At 38.9% G+C, this 26,013-nt stretch overlaps 3 protein-coding genes across 4 annotated transcripts in view; all 3 read right to left on the reverse strand.

Moving 5' to 3' along the window:
* Positions 1-3,931, reverse strand: part of LOC116111701 (starch synthase 3, chloroplastic/amyloplastic) — a 47,371-nt gene extending 43,440 nt beyond the window's left edge. For both annotated transcript variants that reach the window (XM_031397845.1, XM_031397844.1), the window contains exons 1-5: positions 3,667-3,931; positions 3,221-3,284; positions 1,494-3,110; positions 717-931; positions 32-302 (exon numbers count right to left, since the gene is read on the reverse strand). In XM_031397845.1, the coding sequence (XP_031253705.1) occupies positions 32-302; positions 717-931; positions 1,494-3,110; positions 3,221-3,284; positions 3,667-3,792 (2,293 nt within the window). In that variant the 5' untranslated portion in view covers positions 3,793-3,931. The remainder of the gene's footprint in view (positions 1-31; positions 303-716; positions 932-1,493; positions 3,111-3,220; positions 3,285-3,666) is intronic.
* A 14,850-nt stretch (positions 3,932-18,781) lies between these two features.
* On the reverse strand, positions 18,782-20,383 carry LOC116111780 (ATP synthase gamma chain, chloroplastic). The gene is made up of 2 exons (XM_031397929.1): positions 19,036-20,383; positions 18,782-18,941 (listed from the first exon to the last, which is right to left on the reverse strand). The coding sequence occupies exon 1, from the start codon at positions 20,220-20,222 to the stop codon at positions 19,089-19,091; it is 1,134 nt and encodes a 377-aa protein (XP_031253789.1). The 5' UTR covers positions 20,223-20,383; the 3' UTR covers positions 18,782-18,941; positions 19,036-19,088.
* Positions 20,384-21,625: 1,242 nt separating this feature from the next.
* Positions 21,626-24,152, reverse strand: LOC116111779 (pentatricopeptide repeat-containing protein At1g11710, mitochondrial). The gene has a single exon (XM_031397928.1). The coding sequence runs from the start codon at positions 23,870-23,872 to the stop codon at positions 21,818-21,820; it is 2,055 nt and encodes a 684-aa protein (XP_031253788.1). The 5' UTR covers positions 23,873-24,152; the 3' UTR covers positions 21,626-21,817.
* Positions 24,153-26,013: the final 1,861 nt, after the last annotated feature.

The following is a 26,013-nucleotide window of genomic DNA, read 5'->3' on the forward strand; positions in this document are numbered from 1 at the left end:
TCAAATTGTATTTTGTGAACTGATAACTCACCAGTGGTTTTGACATGAGAACTATTCTCCACAGGCAACATCTTCTGAGGTGGCAAAGGACCCATACGGTGAGTCCAACGATTGAATGAACATCTGAACCAAACTTCAGATTTTCCATTGAGAACTGTGTTGGCTGGATTATAGAAAACTGTCACCGTGCTTCCTGCTTTAACATCAAACGGATCCGTATATACTATATGTTTTTGCGACAACAGAAACCTTTTCACAGTTCTTTCCTTTGTTTCAGCTTTCATACGAGCAGTTTTTTCAGCCTGACACAAGAAAAGAAAGAAATCAGTAACAAGAAAACTGAAATTAAGTATAAGCTAAATCTACAATTTAATTAAAATTAAGCTAGAGTGACTCTAAATATTCATGCAGATAATGAACGTCCCACAACCATCCTCAACATTGCAAAAATTGTCCACAAATCTCACACTTGTCAACACAAGACTAAGCAATGGAAGGGACCACCATATCAAAACTTGACTGGTGAGACCATGCCCTAAGCATTCTAGCGAAGTAACTAATCACAATCCTAATATTTCTGGCAAGGTTATTGTATGTATTTTTTCCTGAAATATTAAAGTAAAACCAAGATGGTTTTTCATAGATTTTCATAGACATTAAATACAAAAACTTTTCATCTTAACTATGCTTTCTTAAGCAGAGTTTATCAAATTGACCTTGGCACGAATAGCCTCCTCTCTTATTCTCCTCTCCTCTCGGAGTTTTCGGTATGTCTGGTGTTCTTCCTCAACCCAGTACAGTTCTTCAGGAACAGTTTTTGGAACAATAGCATGGAAATCTTGACGACCATTGTTATCATACACATTGGCTTTCTGGGGTGGTCCATCAGCAAAGACCCAATCCAACACAACGGCTCGATCAGGTACAGTAACTGCAGAAAATGTAGTGGTAAAACAAAAAATCATGCTGTATAACAAGCAATACAATTGATGGTCTTTATCAGACAACATGATATGATATTAAGCTCTATTCACAAGGAAAACAAAAGGGACCTTCTCCTCATAATTAAATTGAAAAAGAGAAAAACCAATAAAACAAAAAGAGGCCTTTTTCTTGTTCAGGGATTCCCAGTAAACACAAAGGAATTGAGATTTCAAGTCACCAAACTTGTCATGTAACTAAAATGATGGGTTAAAGGAAACCACAAACTGCAAAGTAATCATGTGAAATCTAGACAAAGGTTTCCATGTGCAAATGATCTTTAATAGCCCATTAGTTCTTGTATTTGTGGAGAAAATTTAAGGTTCTGAAACCAAAATTGACAAGCATGAAATCCTGGCTCAATTGCTGCCACTAGCATATTCACTTCACTTGTTTTCAATCCAATCCAGATAACATGTAAATACCTTCAGTAATAAAAAAAAAATAAAATAAAATAAAATAAAATAAAATATGCGACATCTTGAATAAAAGAGAAGCTGTATTGCATGTACCTTCAGCATACCACCAATCACCGCCTGTTTTCTCTGAGCCGACAAGCCGACTGACAATGGACAATCCATCTTTCCAATTATTATGCCCCCCATGTAGCCAGAGCTCATCAGTGTGAGCAAGAGGACCAGAGCTTCTATTATAATACAGCCTCACTAAGTCCTCTCCTTTAAACTCACTGGGCTCTATGTACCACACAATATCAACTGACCTTGCAGCCTTTTTCATCAACTGGTGCAACATTTCTCTTTTCCTTTCAGTCTCCTTCTTGGCCTGCTCTTTATCAGCTTCATCAGCCGCCTTCTCTGCTTCTATCCGCCTCCGCTCTTCCTCTTGTCTTTCCCTTTCAGCTTTCTCCTCAGCAAGTTTCTCTTGTTCTCTACGTTTCTCCTCAAGCAAGAAATCTTCAAATGCAGAAACATCCATTTCCCCTTCTACAGTTATGCAGAAATCTTTCTGATCATTATTATCATATTTGTTTTGCCCATTGAAGAATACAAAGTCCATCTTGTAGGATTCCTTAGGAACATGAAGCTGACACGACCACCAATCCCCTTGGAGTTGGGTTTTGTTCAACCTGGCTGTAAAAGACTTCCATCGCCAATCATTAAAGGCTCCCATGATCAGAACATCTGGCTCATCACTTAAAGTGGAGAGACTCCTATTAAGGAACACCTCTATATCTTGATCAGCTTTCACCACCTGCGGATAAACAAACATTTTGGTTCCTCTCTGGAAGTTCTCCTGAGCAAGTTTCTCAATTTCCTGTTCACGCAATTTGGCTTCCATCTCCAACTTTAATTTAGCTTCCATCTCCAACTTTAATTTAGCTTCCATCTCCTTCTTTAATTTGGCTTCCATCTCCTTCTTTAATTTGGTCTCCATCTCCATCCTTAGTTTAGCTTCCATCTCCATCTTCAATTTGGCTTCCCTCTCCATCTTTGATTTTAGAGAAGCATCTTCAGACACTTTCATATCACTCCCAATACCTTCATCTTTTACAAAGTCACTGCTCTTAGCAGGAGTCAAATGCTTTCCCTTGAAAGCCGACTCTACTTTGGCTTCCATCTCCATCTTTGATTTTTGAGAAGCATCTTCAGATACTTTTATATCACTTTCAGCACTTTCATCTTTTACAAAGTCAAGGCTCTTATCAGAATTCAAATGCTTTCCCTCGACAGCTGACTCATCTTTCACATTCTCAATATCAGCTTCCAAAGTTGTTTCTTTCTTTTGCAACATAGTTGCATCATCACTAACTCTACCAACACTACCATTTCCTGCCAATTGACTGTTATTAGCGACTCTCAAATTTTCACTCACTCCTGGTATATCTTTGATTTCCTTCACAGCTTCATCAACATTTCCTTCCTCAATTTGACTATTTCTAGGAAGATCATTTACTGGCTCTTTCTTAATACCAACTTTCCTTTCAGGTGTTTTCTTGGGGGAGCCTGCATATTCACTCGACACTGGCATGCCTGAACCTTTTTTATCATCATTATTCTTTTGATCCCTCTTCTGGGTGCTAATTTCCACAGGTGCTTTTGGGATAAACCCCTTTGGAGCAGAACCTTTAGGCCTCGGTGAGAATCTTCTTCGACTCTTTCTAGAAAAATCTATTTTACCAAAAAAATAAAAGAATAAAAACTAAATAATCCGTTAATAGATAATGTATTAATCAGCTTTGAATAAAACTAGCTCAACTAGAACTACACAAGTAACCAACCAGAACTAGCAGAGATTTTATGAGAAACTCCTCCGGTGGAACACTTAGTGCGCCATGAAATAAACTGAAAGCAAAAGCATCAATATTTGAGATCCAATATAAAAATAGTCTATTCATTACAATTCTAGTTAAAATTACATGCCTCAAATGAAGAAAATCAATTCAAAAAGGGAACTTTATGTTTTCTTCATAATAACAAAGATAAACACTATCTTCAGTGTAACAAGTCCTAAGATATACAAAGAACCTTATCAAAAGTACATCATAACGAAAGTATATATCAGATTAAAATATATGTACATATGAATTGTAAAATCACAATAACATGCTCAGCACAATAAATCATTTCCAATGGAAATTCAATCATTAAAGACATAAAGTCCCACCTTCAAAATCAACAAAACATTGAATAGGAACACTAAACAATGAATGAAGCAACAACTTACTTGTAAAGATTGAGCTGTATTGACATAAGCTAAGGAACCCAAGACAGGCTTGAAGTTAAAGAATCTTCTCTCATGGAACATAGCTCTGCAACTCACCGGCCTCCGTAACTGTAAACCCACTTCCATGGTTACTACTATTACACTCTGAAGACGAGAATATTTTTTTAGTTTTGTGCTTTAAACTCTTCACAACAATCTAGTCTCTGATTTCATCCATTACCAAAATCCCATCCCTCTCTACAACTGTGCATTCCTCAAAAAAATAAAAAAAATCAGAACTTTAAAAAAAAAAAAAAAAAAAAACCAAACAAAACAAAACACGACATGCTGACGTGTCATGGCTGATAACAGAGGGGGTTATAAAATCTCAGCCGTAAAAGTTTTAACACTTTATTACGTAATACACCACACATATTCACATGTGTTACGGGATAGCGACCATTTAGATTTGTATTATGGAAGATCAAACGGTGGAAAGGGCTTTGGATCAGGTGATGCTTGAGGATGAGCAACTGGGAGATTAATACTTGAGATATCTTCAAGTTTTAAAAGTATATTTTTTTTTCCTCCAATAGCCAGGCTTTAAAGGCTATTATTGAGTGAAATGCTGAAGAATCTGAGAAGAAATTGACAGATGAAATGAGAAGGTGCCACATCATTGCTATTTTAGAAGAATGTTTGAAGGGGTCTATTGAGAAGGAGACAAATGTTCATGTAACTTGTGGCTGTTCTCATTGAAACATGAGATAAACCATTTAACTAGATGGTAAGTTTATTTGTCAGGAACAACCTCAGAATCAGGGATCCGCCTACTTACAGGGATGATGTTTCCTTGGAGACCCATTAGACTCGTCAATCCTATGGATCATGATTAGAAGACTGACTCGTCAAACCTATAGACCATGATTCAAGGACCATTACGAGTAATAGAATCAACCATTTATTTAGAGGGGAAACGATTTACACCTACCTAAGGTTCGGTGAAACGACAGATTGATACCTAAAAAGATTCAAAAAGACAAACAGATACATTTCGTAGTAAAAAGTTAGAATGCATTTTAAGAAATATTAGTCTATTTTTTAATTATTTTTAGACCCCTAAAGTTTATTAATTTCATCAAATACCCCTAAAAAAAGTTTAAAAATTAACAAAAATACCCCCACCCACCCATACTTGCCAGATTCCGGTGACCACCACCAGTGGTAGCCGAAATCTGTCACAACGGTCTACGCCACCACCGAAAATGGCTGGTAGTTCACCGATCTGGCATTTTTCGACCAGATCTACCACGGATATGGCTGAAAAATGCCAGATCTAGCTGTCACGGCCGCAACACTCCATCTTTGGCCGTCGTTGTCTGTTAACAACGACCATTTCTTTAGTCATCACTTTCCGACCAGATTTGGCCTTTTCACGTCAGATCTACAGTAGATCTGGCCGAAAAAAAACCAGATCGGTGAATTACTGGCCATTTACGATGGTGGCCGCAGGAATCCGGCAAGTATAGGTTGGTGGAGGTATTTTTGTTAATTTTTAAACTTTTTTAGAGGGTATTTATGGAATTAATAAACTTAAAGGGTCTACAAGTAATTAAAAAAATAGACTAATATTTCTCAAAGGGTATTCTAATCTTTTTACTAATGAAAGGTATCTATTTATTATTTTAAAACCTTTTAGATACCAATCATTATTTTATAAAACCTTGGGTAGGTATAAGTCGTTCAGCCTTTATTTAGAAAGTCCCTTAAGTCTTGTTAAGAAATCTATAATAGGGTGCTTTGTCTGAATCTGAAATATTAGTGGGTGAAAAGAAAAACGATTGAAAGGAAAGTAAAAGGCCAAGTACAAAGTGCCTAGAGATGGTGAAAAGATTAGCGGACAACTTTTCCATAGCATGGCTAAAAAATTATTCTTTCTGTCGCCTTCTGCCTTTTTTAAGCAGTTTTACAGTAGTTTTCACTCAATTCAATGCAGCCAATTTGACTTTTACATTCTTAGTTGCCATTGATGTTTGCAGAGAATAACATGTTTAATACTTTAATATACTAATCAATTCTTGGATCATGTTCTAATATTATCAAATAGGATTGTAACAATGCCCCCAGAAACTAGCAGATCCCCTAGAAACCTCCTTAAATCAAGAAGAAAAAGAGAATTAAAGAAGCATGTGATGAAATAGAGTATTCTTTACAATGAACCAAATCAAATGTGTAATCAACTAATGATAAGGTGTTTCTAAGTTACAAGATGATAGGTGTTGATTGTATTGATATATATGAATAACATAATAACTCATCCCACATAAGACTTTTCATTAAAAACAACTTTATTTTAGCCAAATGTCAAGCACAGATTAGCTAAAGAACAACCTTAACTCCAGCAACTTATCATGTACCTCAACTAATTTTCAAGGATTATTAAACATTTTACAAACTCAAAAGATTGAATAAACTACGATGTTATTGTAGTAGATGGCCCCAAGTTTTAAATCTGGGAGCTCAAGAAATTGAGCAAACCTCTTTGTTGTGTGTGATTTTTTTGCCAAGTTCGGGCTAACTCAACGATATAGCTCAACCCAAAATGAGCTCAACAACAATGATTGATCAACCCAGCATAAGTTCGTTGAGATATAGCTCAACTCAACATAAGCTAGTCACAAACAATTCAAGGAATCATTTAATCAATCTCCAGATTACTTCAGATCCTAGATATTACGGGAATGACTCGATCAACAACGATCATTACGCAATCATAGTGCCAAATTGCGAAAATATCGGAATTGCTATTCAGATCAATTGTAATCCCCTTAATTTTACTCTTTTCTTTGTACAAATCTTGTATAAAAACCCTCTCAAACGATGAGGAAGAGGTTACAATTTTCAGATAAGAATTGCATTGTAAACTTTCAGGGCAAATACAAAAACACAATGGACGTAGGCTGTTAACCTCGCCGAACCACTTTAAAAATCTCTTTGTTTTTAATTCATTTTATTTATATTCATTGCTGCTTTTCACTAATCACGTACACATCGGTTCCGATCCTGACAAGGTCGACCAGATCACGTTGGTTGGTGCAAAATTTTATATCAACATTTTGGCGCTAGAATGAGAGCCCTTCGCCAATATTTCAAAGATTTTAGCAAACGTTGGCTGCAATTTACTTGTCCCGAGATCAAAATGGTGTTCACCAGATCAAGAACTACCACCAGAAATCACGAGAACGTGGAAAGCACCCATCAGGAGGTGCAATAGGAGAATGCTGGACTCCAACCACCTGTGCCACCGGCTCAGCACACAGCAAACAACCAGGGGGCCGGGACGTCAAATCCCGAGAACGGCCAGCTGATGGAGATAATCAGGACAATGGTTGCATAGGTGGTGCAACAGAATGTGGTTGAGTTGAGGAACCAACAACCAATTGCCCAGAACCTTGACTAGCCGCGCTTTACCAACGCCACCCTAACAGGTATGAATTTTGCAGGTGGATAGTTCGCTTTGTCATCGCCAAGGGACGATCAAAATGTCCAACCTCGCAGGCAGCACTCCACGCATGAATGTGAGTCTCGTAAGCAAACAAACCACGGGAGACGACCAGGGAAGCAGCCATTGAGGGAAAGCGAAGGCGACATACACAACCAAGAATCTCAGCGGTATCCCCAGCGTCAACGTCCCAGTTTAACCCACGCCTAAGACAAGATCAATCTTTACGAGCTTGTGAAGTGAGCCATGTGCATCAATTTAGAAATAACCGATGTTGCGGTTATGACTAACGTCGTGAGCAACGCACTAACAAGCATGATAGCACTTACCAACCCAACCATCATGACTCGACTTTATGCATCAATGCGCGCCGGAGGATCTTTGCAAGCAATAGACTTGCGAACTTATTTGCTCAAGGTACAACTTAACAAAGCCAACCAGGGCAACCAAAGTGAAGACTTAGATCGCATGCAAAGGATGCTCGATGATCTAAAAGCTCGCCAGAATAATCTAGCAAAGGAGGTAGTAAGTTCCCCCTTTATAGAGGAAGTTTGCCAAGCCCCGCTCCTATAAGGATTCAGGGAGCCAGAGAGCAAGTTCGAGGGGAGAGTGAACCCTAAGGATCACCTCAATAACTTTAATGACCTAATAGAGCTACACCAGTTTAGTAATTTAGCAAAATGTCAGTGTTTTGCAGTCACATTAGTTAGAGATGCCAAGAGGTGGTACAAATGGCTTAAGGTGAACTCCATCAACTCTTGGCAACAATTCTCCGCGCTGTACTTATAGCAATTTCAAGCAAGAAGACAGTTCGTAATGCCGCTCAACTACTTTAACAACATTCTCCAAGAGCGACACGAATCACTGACCTTGTATTTAACGACGTTCTAAATGAGCAAGCAAAGGTCGTTGATGCCCCCGAAGAATCCATTTGGACTCTGCTGATCACAGGGATCAGACTTAATAAGGAGCTGTGGAAAGAACTTCAGAGTAAAGATCATGTGAGTCTAGCCAAATTCTACTAGATGGCCGTAAAATACCAGCGAGTAAAGAGCTCGTTAAAGACACTAGCTAGAAGCTCAATGTAGGGGGCCCTGGACAGAAGACAGAATCGCCCTTTGGATAAGCATAGGGGCAAAGACCGCAACGACAAGGATCGCAACAAATTTCAAAAGAAACAAAAAGTAGATAACCACGGAGACAAGCAGCCTTTCCCGCAATATGCAGAGTACACCCTCCTCACTCAAGACATCGCCCACTTCTATGAAGTGTCCTGAGAGACAAAGAGGTTGCCCGCTCCAGAAAGGATGAGGGGACACTAGGAAGAAGAAATCGGTAGAAATATTATTGGTACCACAGGGATGTCAGGCACAACACGAATGACTACCAAACTTTGAAGGATGCCATCGAAGATCTGATAAGAAGAGGTCATTTGAAAGAATTTGTTAAGGCAAAACTAGCTTGAGAGAATCATGGCAAGCAAAGTAACTAGATCCCAACTTAGGTACAGACCCCAGCTCAACAGGCTCCACCAAACCCTAACAAGGTGTTCATGAATATGATCTACAAAGGACCAGATATAGCGGGAAGCTTGAGACGAGCTCACGAGTAATATGCTCAAGGGACCAAAATGGACTCGATTCTCCAAATAATGAGTTATGAACAAAAGCTGCCCAAACAAGAAAGCAAGGTAGTAGGGTTCACAGTCGACGAGTGCGAAACATCCCTTCGTCATGATCATGATGCGATTGTAATTGCGGCTAGGATTAACAATGCAAGGGTATTAAGGATTATGGTCGACAACGGGAGCACGGCAAACATCATTTTCTTGAGAGCCTTTCGAGGAATTAGATTCACATAAAAGAACCTGCGAGCGTGTCTTTCGCCGCTCTATGGATTCACTGGGGACATCCTAGTTCCCAAAGGTACTATCGACCTTCTAGTAACTCTTGGGGTAGAGCCGAAGGTCAGAATTGTGATGATTGAATTCCTGGTAGTGGATTGCTCGACCACATATAACGTCATCCTTGGAACAAATCCTAGACTATTTAAGCGCAGTCACATCGGTGCACTGCCAAGCAATGAGATTATTGACTTTTGGGGAGTCACGACGATCAAGAGCTATACCAAGGAATCTCGAGAATGCTACAATCGGGCTATAACCGCCACATAGAAATGGTTGTACCTAAAGATAATGATCATCGCAGAATCAAAGCCGAACCATGGATCGTAGAGGACATTATAGATACTCGCATCCACAAAGAAGAGCCCACGGCGAGACCAATCGAAGAGCTACTAGAAATAAGTGTTAGCGAGGAGGATCCAACTCGTATGCTGAAGATCGGTAGCAGCTTAACCAGAGAGATGGTCGATAATCTAGTCGGGCTCTTGAAGAAGAACCTCGATGTATTCGCATGGGTGCACGTAGATATGGTTTGGATCAGCCCCGAGGTGATACGCCACAGGTTGAACCTCGACCCATAGGTTCGGCCCATAAGACAGAAAAAAAGGTCATGGATGCAGAGCACTCTCAAGCGCTTAAGGATGAAGTCGACAAACTCTTGGAAATTAACTTCATCAGGGAAGTCAAGTACCTGGACTAGCTCGCCAACCCAGTCCTAGTCAAGAAGCCGAATGGCAAGTGACGGATTTGCGTCAACTTCACAGATCTGAACAAAGCTTGTCCGAAAGACAGCTTTTTGCTACCACGGATCAACCAACTAGTAGATGCGACAGTGGGAAACGTACTACTTAGCTTTATGGACATGTACTTTGGATATAACAAGATCCCGATGTACCAAACCAATGAAGAGCATACTTCATTTATTATTGATCATGAAATTTATTGTTACAAGGTTATGCAGTTCGGCCTCAAGAACGCAAGGTCGACTTACCAGCGCTTGGTGAACAAGATGTTCGCCAACTAAATTGATCATTCCATGGAAGTATACATCGACAACATGCTCGTCAAATCAAAGGTCGTCAAAAGCCATATTGAGCACCTGGGGGAAATGTTTAACATCTTTAGAAAGTATCAAATGAAGTTCAATCCATCAAAATGTGTTTTCGGGGTGAGCTTCGGGAAATTTCTAGGCTTCCTTGTGAACCAACAGGGTATAGAAGCTAACCTAGAGAAGATTCAGGCCCTACTTGACATGAAAAGCCCAACTGGCATAAAACAAGTATAAAGCTTGACTGGACGTGTGGCTGCGTTGAGCAGGTTTTTTTCCCGAGCCACAAACAAGTGTTTACCATTCTTTGAGACCTTAAAGGGAAAGAAAAGTTTCTAGTGGACAAAGGAGTGTGAAAGAGCCTTCTCGGAGCTGAAGAAACACCTCGGAATGCCTTTCTTATTGTCAAAGCCCATCCAGGGCGAGCCACTACTACTGTACTTATCGGTATCAAAGTTTGTTGTCTATGCGACGTTGGTACGTGAAGAGGAAAGAATACAATGGCCAGTGTATTATGTGAGCAAGAGACTGCTCGACGTAGAGACGAGGTACCCAGAGATGGAGAAGCTCGCCTACGCCCTCATTATTGCTACTAGATAGTTGCAACCCTATTTTCAGGCACGCACCATCTATGTGCTGACTAACTTCCCCTTGAAAAAGATAATGCAGAAGCCCGAGGTATCGGGTAGACTAATCCAGTGGATGATGGAGATGAGTTAACATGACATCGATCAAAGGTCAGGCCATGGCAGATTTTATATCCAAATTCTCTTATCAACCAGAGGCTGAGCTAGGCCTACTAGAGGCATATACCTCGGGAGAGATCGAGCAATGGAAACCAAAGAGTGACAATTTATGGCTATGGACTCTGTACATAGATTACTCCTCGAATGAAAATAGAGCAGGAGTTGATCTTTTGCTCGAAAGTCCAGAGGGAGACCCAATCAGAGCTGTAGTAAGGTTTGGGTTCAGTGCCTCTAATAACGAAGTTGAGTATGAGACATTACTTGCAGGTATCCGTCTCGCCAGGGAAATAGGGGCAGAGTCCATCAAGATCTATAGTGACTCACAGCTCGTGGTCCGGGGAATGCGAGGCAAAGAAAGATAGGATGGCATCCTACCTCCAGCAAGTAGAGACCGAGCTCAAACAGTTTAGATCCTCTTCCATTCACCAAATCCCAAGGGAGAAAAACTCGCAGGCAGGTGCATTAGCTCGTTTGGCCTCAAAAATAAATAACGAGAAGGTCGATTCAATCCTAGTTAAATTCCTCTCGAAACTAAGCATCCTCACTCTACGAGGCCTAGTGTTGACCACATGTCAAAGGTAAAGTTGGATGAATGCAATCACCTTTTACTTGAAGGACGGCACACTGTTAGAGGACAGAACTGAAGCTAGAGCACTACACGCAAAGGTAGCTCACGCTCATCAATGATAAATTGTACAAGCATAGATTCAATATACCATTGCTGTGATGTATTGACCATAAGGATGCAAATTATGTTCTGAGAGAAATACACGATGCAATTTGCAAAAAAACATGTAGGGGGCAGATCTCTAGCCTACAAGGTGCTCCGCCAGGGATATTATTGGCCAATAGTTTATGATGATGTAGTAGACTATGTCCATAGATGTGACAGATGCTAGAGATTTTGTAGATATTCTGTGAGCTCCACGGAAGAATTAACCACTCTAATAAGCCCATGGCTATTCATGAGTTTGGGCATCGACCTTATCAGCCCATTGTCTTAAGGAAAATGAGGCGTTAAATTTGCAATAGTTGTCGTGGATTATTTCACCAAATGGGTGGAAGCCGAACCACTAGAAACAATAACGTCAAGCAGGCTGAAGGATTTTGTCTATAAGAAATTTGTCGGTATGAAACTCCCCACACAATAATAACCGACAATGGGAAGTAGTTCGACAGCGAAGATTTCAGGATCTTTTGCAAGTAGCTTGGCTTCAAGAAGAATTTTGCTACCATTTATCGGCCTCAAGCCAATGGACAAGTAGAGAATGTGAACAAAGTAATCAAGCACACCATAAAGAAGAAACTCGACGACCTTAAAGGGAAATAGGCTAATGAGCTACTAAAGGCTTTATGGTCCTATAGGACGACTGCCAAAAGCTTGATAGGCGAAATCCCATTTTCTTTATCTTATAGATGTGAGGCAATGGTCCCAATTGAAGTAGGAATCAGTTCCTTCCGAAGAGAAGTCTTTGACAAAGAAGCAAATGAAGACCTTCTCCACCTAAGGCTAGACCTGATAGAAGAACATCGGGCCAAATCTTAGTTAAGGCTCACCTCGTATCGAAAGCGAGCCAAGTGATACTTCAATACCAAGGTCAAAAACAGAGACTTTTAAATGGGCGATCTGATCCTTATAAAGGTCATCCAGGGTACTCAAAACTCAAACTTGGGGACATTTGGGCCCAAATGGAATGATCCCTTTAGGATATCCAAAAAGCTCACACAAGGGTCCTTTCACCCAGAACGCCTCAACGACGAAGCAATAATACAAGCTCAAAACGTCGAGCACTTGCAAAAGTATTACCAATAAGCAGCTCATGTTTCACTCGTTCTTATGTTCAGTATTCACTGTAAGGCCATTCACGGCCAAAACACTTTATTAATAAACTAGGTACTATTCATTATTTTCTTCGATTCATTGTTAACATCTTAAGATCATTAGCGTTTTATTAAATTACGACCTAAGTGATGGTGTTCTAAAAACTCGAAGTCAAGAGTCTAAGAAAGGCAACTTATCTCGAACAAGCCATACCAAAATCCAACTCATTGAGGGTGAAACATCCCCAAGTTGACGAAGTTAAACTTGAAATTAATTTCAAGGAAAAAACACATCAAAAGAAATTGGCCCTAAGCCGGTGACCAAAGAACTTGAAAGGGACAATAAGTCTAAAATCGAAGTTTATCATTGCATTAGATTTCCTCTCAAAAATGGGGATTAAAAATCCCAAATCAATAAGGTTAAACCTGAAAAAATCCAAGAAAAAGCACGTCAGGGAAAATCAGCCTTAAGCCGGTGACGAAAGCTCGAAAAAGACAACAAATCTAAAATCGATGCTAAACGTCGCATAAGGATTTTCTCACAAAAATTTGAAAAGCTCTTAAAGAAGCGAGCTATGTATGACTTGGAGCATATTTGGATCCCAAAATCCTACTAGGACGAATTAAATGATTGTGCAGAAATGTAACAGCCATTACTCAAAAAAAAAATGATGAAAAATTTTCTTTCATTAATTAAAGCTCGATTACAATTGGGAAATTACAAAAACAATAACAAAAAAAAAAAAAAAAAAAAGAATTCTTTAGGCTGCAAGAGCTTAATCCTTGACCTATCCAAGAAGGTCGACACCCTAAGGAAGAGATGGCTCATCAACAGAAGGAGCGGTGACTTCCTCTCCAAGGTCGAGAACCTCAACTGGTAGAATCATGTTCAGGGGAGTTGGATCCTCTACTTGGAGCTGGGGCTCGACCTCCTTCTTGCCTCCTTTAGCCTCCCTTTAGTCCTCGCATTTTTCCTCGGACTCGTCTAAGTAAACATAGGTCTCCCCCCTAGCTTCGACCCTCATCCTTTCAACTTCCTTCTGATAAGCTCGAGGAAAGAAAGAGAAGTCGATTGGAGGATGGGCTTCCCACAATTTTCGGACAAGGAAGACGGATGTTTCCCAAGCCCGAGTAGTAATGGCCTCGTTTAGTTTATCAATCTGAAGCCTAAGCTGTCTAGTCTCAACTTCGGCCTCCTAGCAACCTACCACCTCCCGGCCAAGGTCGAGCGAAGTCTGTTTGGATTTGGCCTCCCAGCTCACGGCAGCTTTCTAAGCCGATGATAGCTTAAAGTTCAGTTTGTTGTTGCCACCTTGTTGCTGCGCCAAAGTCTCCGCGACCTCTGCTGTCTTAGCCTCAGCCTTGGCTCGAGCAGCCTCACTCGCTTTAAGCTTGTCAAGGAATTCTCTTTCCTTGACCTGGAAGGTTGCGACTTCCCTCTAAGCCGCTGGAGCTCAGCAAGCCTGGCCTTTTTCTCTCTCTCTCTGCAAGCTCGGCTCTAGCCATAGCATCTGCCTTCACCATCTCCATAGCCTACTAATTTTGATGGTTCACCTCTAAAGTGTCGTTGCATTCCTCGAACAGGAGTCTTCTCGCCATGGAAACCTAAAAAAAGGAGACGAGGAGTCAGCAAGAAGCAAGAATAACCTGCAAAAGAAAATGAGGCATGAACTACCAATACCTTTGCCGCATAGCTACAGGTTAAAGCCAACATCTAGGAGGGAGATGAGTCCTTGACGGCCACAAATGTGCGTGGGGTGACAAAATCCCTCGCTTTAAGCTTGTCAAGGAATTCTCTTTCCCTAACTTGGAAAGTCGCGGCTTCCCCTCTAAACCGCTCAAGCTCAACAAGCCTGGCCTCTTTCTCCTTCTCTGCAAGCTCGGCCCTAGCCATAACATCTTCCTTCACTATCTCCGCAACGTGCTAATTTTGATGCTTCGCCTCTAAAGTGTCATTGCATTCCTCGTGCAAGAGTCTGCTCGTCATGGCAACCTGAAAAGAGGAGACGAGAAGTCAGCAAGAAGTAAGAATAACTTACAAAAGAAAAGGAGGTGCGAACTACTGATACCTTCACCGCGTAGCTACAGGTTAAAGCCAACATCTAGGAGGGAGATGAGTCCTTAACGACCACAAATGTTTGTGGGGTTACAAAATCCCTGGCCACTGTGGCCGCAACACCAATATGGTTAGGAAGTTGGTCAATCAGCCCATCGACCACAGCTTTTACCGCTTCGTCTGTTTTCTTATTCTTTTGTTGGGACGAGCCAAGTTTGCTCCCCCTATAAGCACTTGCCTCACTAGTAGGGGCAGATTTCTTCTTGGTCAAGTCTTTAGCTGCTTCTTTTCGAAGGTTGCTAGCTTGCGTGGCGACCTCTTTGCCCGAGCCTATTTGTTGCTTGGGTGCTTTATTTTTTTCCAAACCTCTAGTTGGTTCTAACGCTTTCTTTGCTGGCCTTTTTTGGGGCTCCATAATGCTTTTCCTACCAAGTTTCTTAGTGGCAATTGCATGCTTCTTCACGCTTGGGCCTCCCCCAAGCTCGCCATTGCCACACTTTGAGCTAGCAATTTTCACGGGCTACTTTGGCCTGAAGCAGCCAGAGCCTTCATAACGTCTGTGAAGGCAACCGTTTTCTTCTTTTTTGGCTTTTCGACCCACATTTATGCAAGAAAAAAGGCAAGAGAATTAGCAATCTATTTTGCGCAGGAAAACAAGCGCAAACAAGCAACAACTTAACGTTTCTCCAAAAGTGCTAAGAAATTAGCCTCGTCTCGATAGAAGTCGTACGCTTTCAGGTGAGGAAGCATAAGAAGCTCATTGACGTTGCGTTGATTGTCTAAAAGATCGCTAAAATGCTACAGCCTCTGTAAGCTCGCGGCTGAAAGATAACTTTGCTCGATGTTAACTGCAAAAATGAAATAGGACAATTAGTTAGAATGTACAGCTCAAGATCAATCCTCGCACATACAGGGGAAGCCCAAGCCTTACTCGCTTCCATAGTGAAGACATCGGTCTCATGGGCTTCGTAGAAAAAGAACTGTGAATCTCAATGTGGAACTTTCTTCGGGACGTCGATCAACCCATTAAAATGTACTCTCCTCGCTTTGGAAAGGTAATACGTCTGGTCTAACTCTTTTTTGAGCATGTACAAGTGGATGAGTTCTTTGGTGGATGGCTCACCCAATTCACCAATCATGTACGCGATGTACATCATGATAATGATCACGTAAAAATTGGTCGTCTATTGAAGAGGAACAATATCGAACCACCTCAATATGTTATTGATGAAATTGTGCCGGGCATGGATACCTTGCACCTAAGGAGAGTCTTAGAGGTTGCTACCCATCCATGTGGGTGGTTCTTCCAAGAACATTCTCCTAGAACCATCAAATTAAACTGCGGTGTATAGGCCGCTCTTATGCGTTCGAAATCCTCGAGGATAATCGAGGATTGTGGTTCTCTTCGTAGCCTATGGGCTAGAGACGGCGGAGATTGGGCTAGCTGAATTGAAGCACGATCGGACAAGCCCGCAGCGTCGGGGTTCAAGCTTCGAGCGACGAATTCTTCAGAGACCTTAGGGGACACATCCCCAAGGGCTGTCGCACCTACCAACGAATCGAACATTCGGTCTATGGTACGACTACTGAAGGAAGACATGGTTGTAGCTCGCTTCTGGGTACCTGAAAAAAAGAAGCAAACATATATTAGAGCTCAAACAAATCAACGACCATTCCACACTGGCTTTTATTTCAGACAGTTAAGATAGCTTGTGCAATATGATGAAGGTACACGACCCACCCATGATACTGATGGCCACCATGTTAAAACCCTTTAAAACTTGAGACCGCCAGAAACACAATTAAAAACCCTACTAAAACCTTAAGACATTCAATGTGGCCACTATAGCAGCCACCCTATGACGCGAAAATCAAGAAAACAGAAGAAGATAGGGGAAAGAGCCTTACCGAAATAAGGAAAGTATTGGAAACTCATGAGAAAGACCACCGCAATGATGTAAGAACAACGACAAAGGAGAACCAGAGTCAGAGTAACTTTCAAAGTGACTATTCTAAGATTTTTCGCCACCTTTTATAGTGGTTAGCATGCAAGATGAAAGGACGGAGTTTAATCATGGCCGTCGACTTACAGTCGATCTTACCCTTTCATTCATCGAGCAATCTCAGCCCATGGACATGGCCACGTGTCAACCATCTGCGAGGAGCGACGAACCGTCAGATTGCTATATTAATAACCATCGTCGCACGTCGCCTTGACTTTGCGCATGAACAACTGTCGTTGCCCATGTGCGACGAAATATAACTGATAAAGGCTATCGCATTTAATGCAGGACGACCACGCAGAAATTACCTTTATACCTTGACTGTTCATATTTTGAGTTTTAACAGGTACCGTGAGGAATAAAGATCCAAGTGTTAGGTACATCGGCCAAGCATAGGGTCGATCATGGGGGCCTAGTCGAGCATCAAACACTAAAGGGTAGATGTTGTGTGTGATTTTTCCGCCAAGCTCAGGCCAACTCAAGGATATAATGCGACCTCGACAACTATAATTGATTAACGCAGCATAAGCTCGTTGAGATATAATTCGATCCAACATAAGCTAGTCGCGAACAATTTAAGGAATCATTCAATCAATATCCAAATTACTTCAGATCCCAGATATTATGGGAATGACATGATCAATAGTGATCACTGCACAATCATAGTGTCCAATCGCGAGAATATCTGAATTGTGATTCAGATCAATTGTAATCCCCTTAATTCTACTCTTTTCTTTGTACAAATCTTGTATAAAAACCCCCTCAAACGATGAGGAAAAGGTTATAATTTTTAGATAAGAATTGCATTGTAAGCTCTCACAGCAAATACAAAAACACATTGGACGTGGGCTGTTAACCTCGTCGAACCACTTTAAAAATCTCTTTGTTTTTAATTCATTTCATTCATATTCATTACTGATTTTCACTAATCACGCACACATCAGTTACAATCCTGGCAATGTCTATCGGATCACGCTAGTTGGTGCATAATTCTGTATCAACACTCTTTGACCGTCAAGCCACTCGTTTCAATATTGCTACTACCAACCCACTTCTTACCTCCCACTAACACAAATATCACAATCACAATACCTATTTCTGATCTTTCTCTGTTGGACAATTAACTTGACATTCAAGTTATATCAGCATTATGCAATCGGAGGCAGAGGCATGAAGAAACTGCCCATGAAAAGGTTTTATAGAAACTTGAAGCCAGGAGCATTGGCCCAACTTAGGGACACAAAGATAAGTGCAACTGCAAGGTCTCCAAAGAATGACTTGTTGATAATTATCATATCACCCCGAAAGCCACCATCATTGCCCAATGGAGACAATGTGGCAAGCCAAGTGGAGTGTATTCCATGTTTTGCTTTGAGAATCATCAAAGGCCCTCAGTGTCTCCTAAGTAAGAAACTCATGGCAGTTACACCTGTATTTTCTAAGAATTATTAGCCCTTATTGATATTGCTCGTGTCGAAATGCTAGATAGGAGTATGTTGCTTTGATACTTTTCATTTTTTTTTTTTTTTTTTTTTTTTTTTTTTTTTGCTTGTTGTTATCAGTTTATGCAACCATTAAATTACTTTTTAAGAACAAAGTGTTAAGATCCCACATCGGGATCTTACACCCACCAAGTGTAGTACTTAAGCCTAAGGGCTCTTCTAGAGCCTAACCCAAAAGACCGGCCTGATGAGTAAGAGAGCCTCTAGGCTTAAGTACCACACTTGGTGGATGTGAGATCCCGATGTAGAATCCTTACACAAAGTAACACTTGGTTAAGATTTTGCTCCATTAATAGAAGAGGTTAGGTTAAGAGAGTATAATAGATTAAGCTTTAAGAGATCGTGTGATGCGCGAGTTTCTTCATATTTCATGGATATCTAAAGCATACTAAACTTGTTTGCATTCTCACTTTTACTTGAAAGAATTTCCTCAAAGTTACTGAATATTATATTATTACAGCCTCCTGAACCTTGCAAAAGTTTGATCTAAGCAAAAGACAATTCTTTTTAGCTACTTTTGCTCATTGTAAATTGCTGAAATTGCACACAAGGATATAAATGAACAGGAATTAAAGAAGGTTAACCCTGTAGTGATATCTCCAAATTATACAAGTGGTATAAAACCAACATAAAAAATATAACATACAAAGAAAAGTCAGAAGCCCCTGTTCCAAGTTCATTGCAAGCTCTCATGGTGCACAAAGTTTATTCGCAGCTGAGAATTACAATGAAAAAGTGTAAACTCTGCATAAATTTTCTTAAACAAGCATATATTTGAATGAATAACGAAACCACGATGATGAAATTACCTACAAAGAACCACACAGGTGTTGGAAGTGAAGAAACTCCAAATTATAATTCACTAGACTAAAGCTTCTGCACCAGCAACAATTTCCAATATTTCTCCTGTAATCTTAGCCTGGCGCTTCCTGTTATACACCATAGATAAGTTCTTCTTCAAGTCCTTTGCATTATCAGTTGCATTGCTCATGGCACTCATTCTCGCAGCAAGTTCACTAGCTAATGACTCCTGCAAAGCCCTCAAAATCTGACTGTTTAAGTATAAAGGCAACAAAGCATCAAGAATCTGCACAGGGTCCTGCTCAAACTCCAAAATCGGAGAGAAAGACACAGTCTCAGTCCTCACAACATCTCTCTCAACAGTCAGTCTCCCTTCCTTTGTTGTCAATCTAAAGAACTCATCCTCGGCAGCATCAACGCATTGTCCATTAATATCACAAATCTCTCCCTTAGGTGATAATGGAAGCAAAGTGTGAATCACAGGATCAGACTTAACTAAAGACACAAACTTTGTATACAAAAGCTCAACTTTATCTACTTCTTCACTGACAAAGAGTGAGAACACATCATCTGCTATAGCTTGAGCTTCTTTTGCAGTAGGTAATGAACCTCCTTCAAGAAATTTATCAACAGGAATATAAGGCCTACGAAGAAAATATGAATTACCCTTCTTGCCAACGCTAATAACAGTGTACTCAAGGCCAAGATTCTTCAATTCAGCAATTCTTGCTTCAGCTTTCTTGATAAGATTATTGTTGAAGCCACCACAAAGACCACGATCACCAGTGACAACAACCAAGGCAACCTTTTTAACAGGCCTAACCTTGATTAGAGGAACATCTATGTCTTCGGTTTGGAGCTGTTCATTGATGTTATAAAGAACCTCAACAAGAGTTTCAGAAAACGGTCTACCATTAACAACAGCTTCTTGAGCTCTTCTGACTTTAGCCGCAGCAACAAGCTTCATGGCCTCAGTGATCTTCTGAGTATTCTTTACAGAATCAATACGCTCTCTAAGCTCACGGAGGCTACAGTGAACTGGGGCCACAGTTGAGGATCTTGAGGGGCTGTTGAGGGTTGAATTTTGTTGTGAAGGAAGCCTAAAAGGGTTGAGAGCTGAGCCAAAAGAGAGTGAAGAAGTGTCAGGAAGAGATGCTTTTGAGGATACCCACATTGTTAGATTTGAGCAAGCCATGAAGCTAATGGTGTCTCTTGAAGCTTAACAAGACTCAAGAACTCAAGGCAAAGAGAGAAGATTTGCTATGTGGGAATGGTTTGTTTTAGGTGTGTTTGTGTTTGCGCAGTCTTATCTTTTTCATATATGTTTCGTTGGTAAGGAGGTACCGAGAGGGAATGAGTGGAGAGAAAAGGAGGGAGTGGATATGGTTTCGAGATAAGGATTTTGACCGTTGGAGATTGCTTGGGTCATGAATTTGATTCATTTTCATAATAATTTTAACTTTTTTATTATTATTTTATGGTGGGGTCTATATGGTGTGGCATGATCTGAGTGGATCTAAGGTATATGCGGCCAACACAACTAAGATTCTTCCCTCATTTGTATATGGTGATTGGTGAAGGACAAGTGACTAAGATTGTAATTTTGTGGATTGTGGAGAGAAACATAACTCGATAAAAGAACTTTTAGAGCTCCGTACTCTTAAATGTATTATATAAGAAGTTTTGGCGGTCGAATCTTTATGATTATTAATAAGAGGTAGTCATTAAAAGTTTACCTGATCGTTAAAGAGCCCAAATAATGTTACGTGCATTAACCAAAAATCATACAACCCAAGTACTAACTAACGTGACAGACCTCTCTTATTACCACGTCAGTTCCCCCCCAAAACTATAAAAAAAAAAAATTCAAAATTTCAATTTTTAGTTCTTTGATTAATATAATTTGGTTAGTGCACATAAAATTACTCTAAAAAGCCCAAGAAGAATAGTGTAAGTACGCACAAACTAACCCACACACCCCAATATCATTAAAAAAAAAAAAAAAAAAAAAAAAAAAACACACAACCTGATACTTTATCCTTGTTAAAACAACTTGATAATTGATAGTTGTGTTTTGAGGTCATTGAATTTGGCCTATAAAAAAGATTGCTCATTTAACCTCTCTTATATCTTAATTTTCATTACTTGGATTCAGAAATATGAAATTCATTCAGTATATCTCCATCTCTTTGGACTTTAGCATCATTTCTGACTGTAAAACTGGAAACAGAATATGCTTATACAAAAGAAAATCATGAACAAATTGGAAAATTGAGGAAATGAAAGAGAAAATTGGAGGGCCACATAATCATACAGGCATTGGATTGTCAATTTAAGCTTTCAACATTAACAGGGAGGTGCAATTTGGCTTTATCTATTCAACATTAATAACTGGATGTCACTTATGGGTGTGGGTACCAGAAAAGCATTATAAAGCTATTGTCAAGCATTTAAATGACAGAAGTTTAAGAGAAAATATCAACATGGTTGCAGGATTAGTTGTAGCACTCACTGCCAAAGAGAAAAAATATCTAATAAGAAGATACAAAATAAATATCTACTCCCATAATTTCATGGACATGTCAAATTACCAAGTCTCCCATTGATATTTTCTGCTTGACATTAGAGCCTTTGTTCACCAAAATTTTGTTTGATACATCTAGTTTAAAAAATAATAATAATGAAAAAAAAAATTAGTTCCCTGTCCCTTGAAATATTAAGGATATACACAAAAATAATTATAGTGACCAGAGGGAACCATATACACACATCATGCACCCATTCTAACAACTAAACTTGATTTTCAGCATTTTTTTCTCCAATAAGTGGGCAAATAATGGCCTTGTATGTTTGAATATCAGAAATTACTCCCTTGAGAACCATGTAGTCATGCAATTCAATCACTTCTTCTGGACTGCAATTCTTACTAAAATTGGTAACAAGAGTTGTGTAAGTTATGAAATCGGGAATGATGCCGTGAAGAATCATCACCTTCATTACCTTTCTTGCCTGTTGATAACACCCAAACTTGCACAGATAGTTTATCAAGATATTGTAACTAACTCTATTCACCAGAATCCCGACATTTCTCATTTGTGGAATCAAAGAAAAAGCCTCATCAATCTTACCACAGCCAAAATATCCATTCATCAAAGTGTTATAGGTTACTGAATCAAGTAAACCCATCCTCTGTAACACATCTAACAAATTTTTTGCAACATCTACAGACGCCTCCTTGCATAAGCCATTTATAATGGAATTGTATATTACCAAGTTGGGTTTTTCCTCCATCTTAACCATATTTTCATAAACCTGCACAGCATTGTCTATGTTTCCTTCCTTACAGTAGCCATCAATCAGAGAACCATAGGTAACAATGTCAGGAATCAAACCATGAACAAACATATTACTCAATAGCTGCTTAGCTCCTGATAAGTTATTGCTATGGCAAAGATAATCGATGAGAATATTGTATGAAAATGCATCTCGTATAAGGTGTTTCTCAAGAACTTCTTTGTGAAACTTGAAAGCTTGTGCCATGTATCCATTTCTACAAAGCCCCTTTGTGAGAATGGAGTAGGTGAACTGATCAGGGCATATATTCTTATCAATCATGTCAGACAAAAGCAACGAAGCTCCCTCCATATCTCCTTCTGTGTAAAGCCAATGAATTATTGAATTGTAAATGATAGTATTAGGCATCAAGCCCCTCTCCACCATTTCATCACACAACCTAAGTGCCACATCCAGACTCCCTCCTCTAGCATATCCATCTATTAAAGTTGCATAGGTCCTTGTGTTACACTTGATACCGGCCTTAACCATATCATTGTGAACTTCTTCAGCAAATGCTATTTTTCCAATCTTGCAAAACCCATTGATGATACAATTGTAGGTCACTGAATTTGGAAAAACGCTGTCCCCTGACATTACTCTCATCTTCGCAACTAGCCTCAATGCTAATTCTAAGTCACCTATTCGGCAAGCTCCATCTATTATCATATTGAAAGAAACAACATTTGGGCAAATCCCACTTTTCAACATCCGGTAGTATACTGATATTGCTTCTACTAATTTGCTTTCCTTACAAAGGGCATAAATAACCAAGTTAAAAGTATTCACATTCACAACATATCCAAATGACACCATTTCCTTGTACAATTTCCAAAACCTACTGATATCATTTAATTTCACAAGATGACTCAAAAAATTATTCCAAGCATGAATCGAAACCCAAAAATCCTCCACTCTCGAATTCTGAATCACTAGATAAGCACCCTCAGTAGCTCCAACTTGAGTACAAGCCCTCACCAATGCATCAAACACAGCAGGAGTTGACTCACACATTTCATAACTATCAACCAAACCTTTGAAAACCTCCAGTGGAGGCACACCATCTCCACAAATTAACTTGCCCATTATTGACAATGCATCATCAAATCTCTTTGAATTCACCAACACATGAACTATGACACAACAAGATTCTAAAGAGTGTGAAATGCTCTTGTTCTCTCCAACCCAATTGTAAAACTCCAAAGCCAAGGTTGGTGATGTTCGAAACTCGCAAACAACACGGCTTACTAACGAACTTGTTAGACTTGGAGCCATTTGATTTAACACTTTCCATTTCCTCTGTCTTAAATTAATACAAAGTGCCCTAAAAATAATTTCTTCTGCACTTGGGTTGGCAAATTGCTTACCCAAGTGAAAAGCTCGGCACAAAAGACTAGTTCTTTTGTGTAAATAGAAGGTTAAAAACATAGAATAACCAAAACCCAATTCATAAAAGGAATAGTTTCTCCAATAAAGAATCAAAAGAGAGTAAACCCAGTTCAGTATAAGCATAGAGATGCTAAAACCAAGATGGGTTTGCCTAAGAACACTAAAACCCTAGTCAGACAAAATTTTGGAGCTAAAGAGGAAGTGGAAATTAGTGGTAAAAAATAATAGAGAAGTGGTGAGACCGGAAAAGGTTACCTTTAAGCTTCTTTCCTGCAAGAAGAAGAGACGAAGGATAAAAATAGCTGCTTGATTTTGCAGTGAATAAAGGAAAAACGTTTTTGAGTTCTGTAAAAAGAGTTGCCAAAAACAAGTTTAATATCTAAAGTCTTAGCTCCCTGCTTGCTTCTTTTCTTTCTTGATCATAGAGGAGGGAGAAATTAAGTTTATATTTTATTGGGGGTGTTTTTGTAAAGAAAAATTGTAGCATATACCAAAGAGATTTTCATCTGTATTTTTAGGGGCGAAAAAATATTTTTAAAATAATAATTGATTCTGTCATATTTCTTACCCTTAACATTTATGTGTCTAAAATCATATATATATATATATACAACGACTATTCTCTGTCATTAACTACCTTTGGATGATTGAGTGATTTGATGAAAACTCTTGAGTAATAAGTCTTGGATTCGAGTCTCTCATCGGGTGTTAATAGAGACAGCTACTAGAACTCTTATCCGGTCGATAATTTCAAGGTCCTAGATAGAGATGGGCACAGGCCAAGGTGAGCCTGGGGATCCATGTCTCCAGCCCCAGCCTGAAAGCCCAAAGAGATTCCCCTATCCCTGCCCGAAGTCGGTTTGGAGAATTCAGGAAATCCCAGAAAAAAGCCTGTTCCCCAAACAGGGAATTCGATCCTTATTAGTTTTATTATCCTTTTCTCCAAATTATATATTCCAACAAAAAAAAAATCTAAATATATAATATACATTTTAAACATAAAGACCACATCATCAAAAAAGAAATTAAATATATAATGTACATATTAAATATAAAAATCATTATACTAAATTGATGATATATTATACATATATATAAATTTATTATAATACATTATACATATGTATATAAATATATTATAAATTAACAGTATGATATTATGTATTATTGTATTAAGTAATGAGTATTAACATATATAATGTCTCTTTAATATATAATGTATTATATATGATACATTATACATATATGTTATAATAAATTTTAAATAAATAACTATCATATATATTATAATAAATAGCTATCGCAGTATAACAAATGCAATTAGGTAAAAGAATTGAAATAATGATTCAATGAGGGACAAAAAAAAATTATAATGATTTATTGATTCATTATAATCAATCAAAACAATAAATAATATATTACATATATATTATGTATTAACGTAAGATTATAGATAATAGCATATTATGTATAATATATAATGTCGAATGTATAACTTTTATTTCCAAATATTAAAATTATTATAGGTATATATGATTGATTTTCAAATATTAAAATTAATATAGGTATATATGATTGATTTTTAATTATTAAAATTAAAATTGATACATATATATATATACAGGCCAGGCTAGGGATTTCAGGGCCGGGGTGAGCCAGGGCAAAACCTATCCCTGCCCCAGCCCATCCCCGAATTCCAAGGCTAATCTTAGGCCCAATCTCCGCCCAAAGCCCGAATGATTCGGGGAAAATCCCCGCGGGGCCAAGCTTTGTACCCATCTCTAGTCCTAAAGAATTAGTTGTAATACACGTAAGCGGTAAGCTGACTCGAACACCCTCTGTAATAAAAAAATATATATTCTCCGTCATTTAACAAGTAGATATCATTATGATAAATGGATTTGATAATTAATATATTTTTTTTATTAAACAATCTTATAACGTCAACAAAATGAAATAATAAGAGTATCTTTTATAAATATTCTAATTGGATGGTGTAAGAGTTTATTTTTATTTTTGTAGGCTAGATGGCAAAACCGTAGACTACCAAAAGTCTTATATTTGAGTCCATGAGTCCTATTAGGTGGTTATGTATCATATTTATGACTTATCTAATTTATTGGATTTATAGGGTGTTCAATAGATTCAGAGAATTAATTCAGATACGTTTAAACTAACTTAAACACCCCGACCTCAATTACCAAAAAAAAAAAAAAAATTAATAATTTAGATGTTTATAAAGTCAATCAATATGTCACATATAA

This window comes from Pistacia vera, unplaced genomic scaffold (assembly GCF_008641045.1).
Source record: "Pistacia vera cultivar Batoury unplaced genomic scaffold, PisVer_v2 Contig65, whole genome shotgun sequence".
Lineage (NCBI taxonomy): Eukaryota > Viridiplantae > Streptophyta > Magnoliopsida > Sapindales > Anacardiaceae > Pistacia > Pistacia vera.

Coding starts and splice junctions, on each gene's coding strand:
- LOC116111780 (XM_031397929.1), bottom strand. CDS start 20,222: ATGGCTTGCTCAAATCTAACAATGTGGGTATCCTCAAAAGCATCTCTT.
- LOC116111779 (XM_031397928.1), bottom strand. CDS start 23,872: ATGCTTATACTGAACTGGGTTTACTCTCTTTTGATTCTTTATTGGAGA.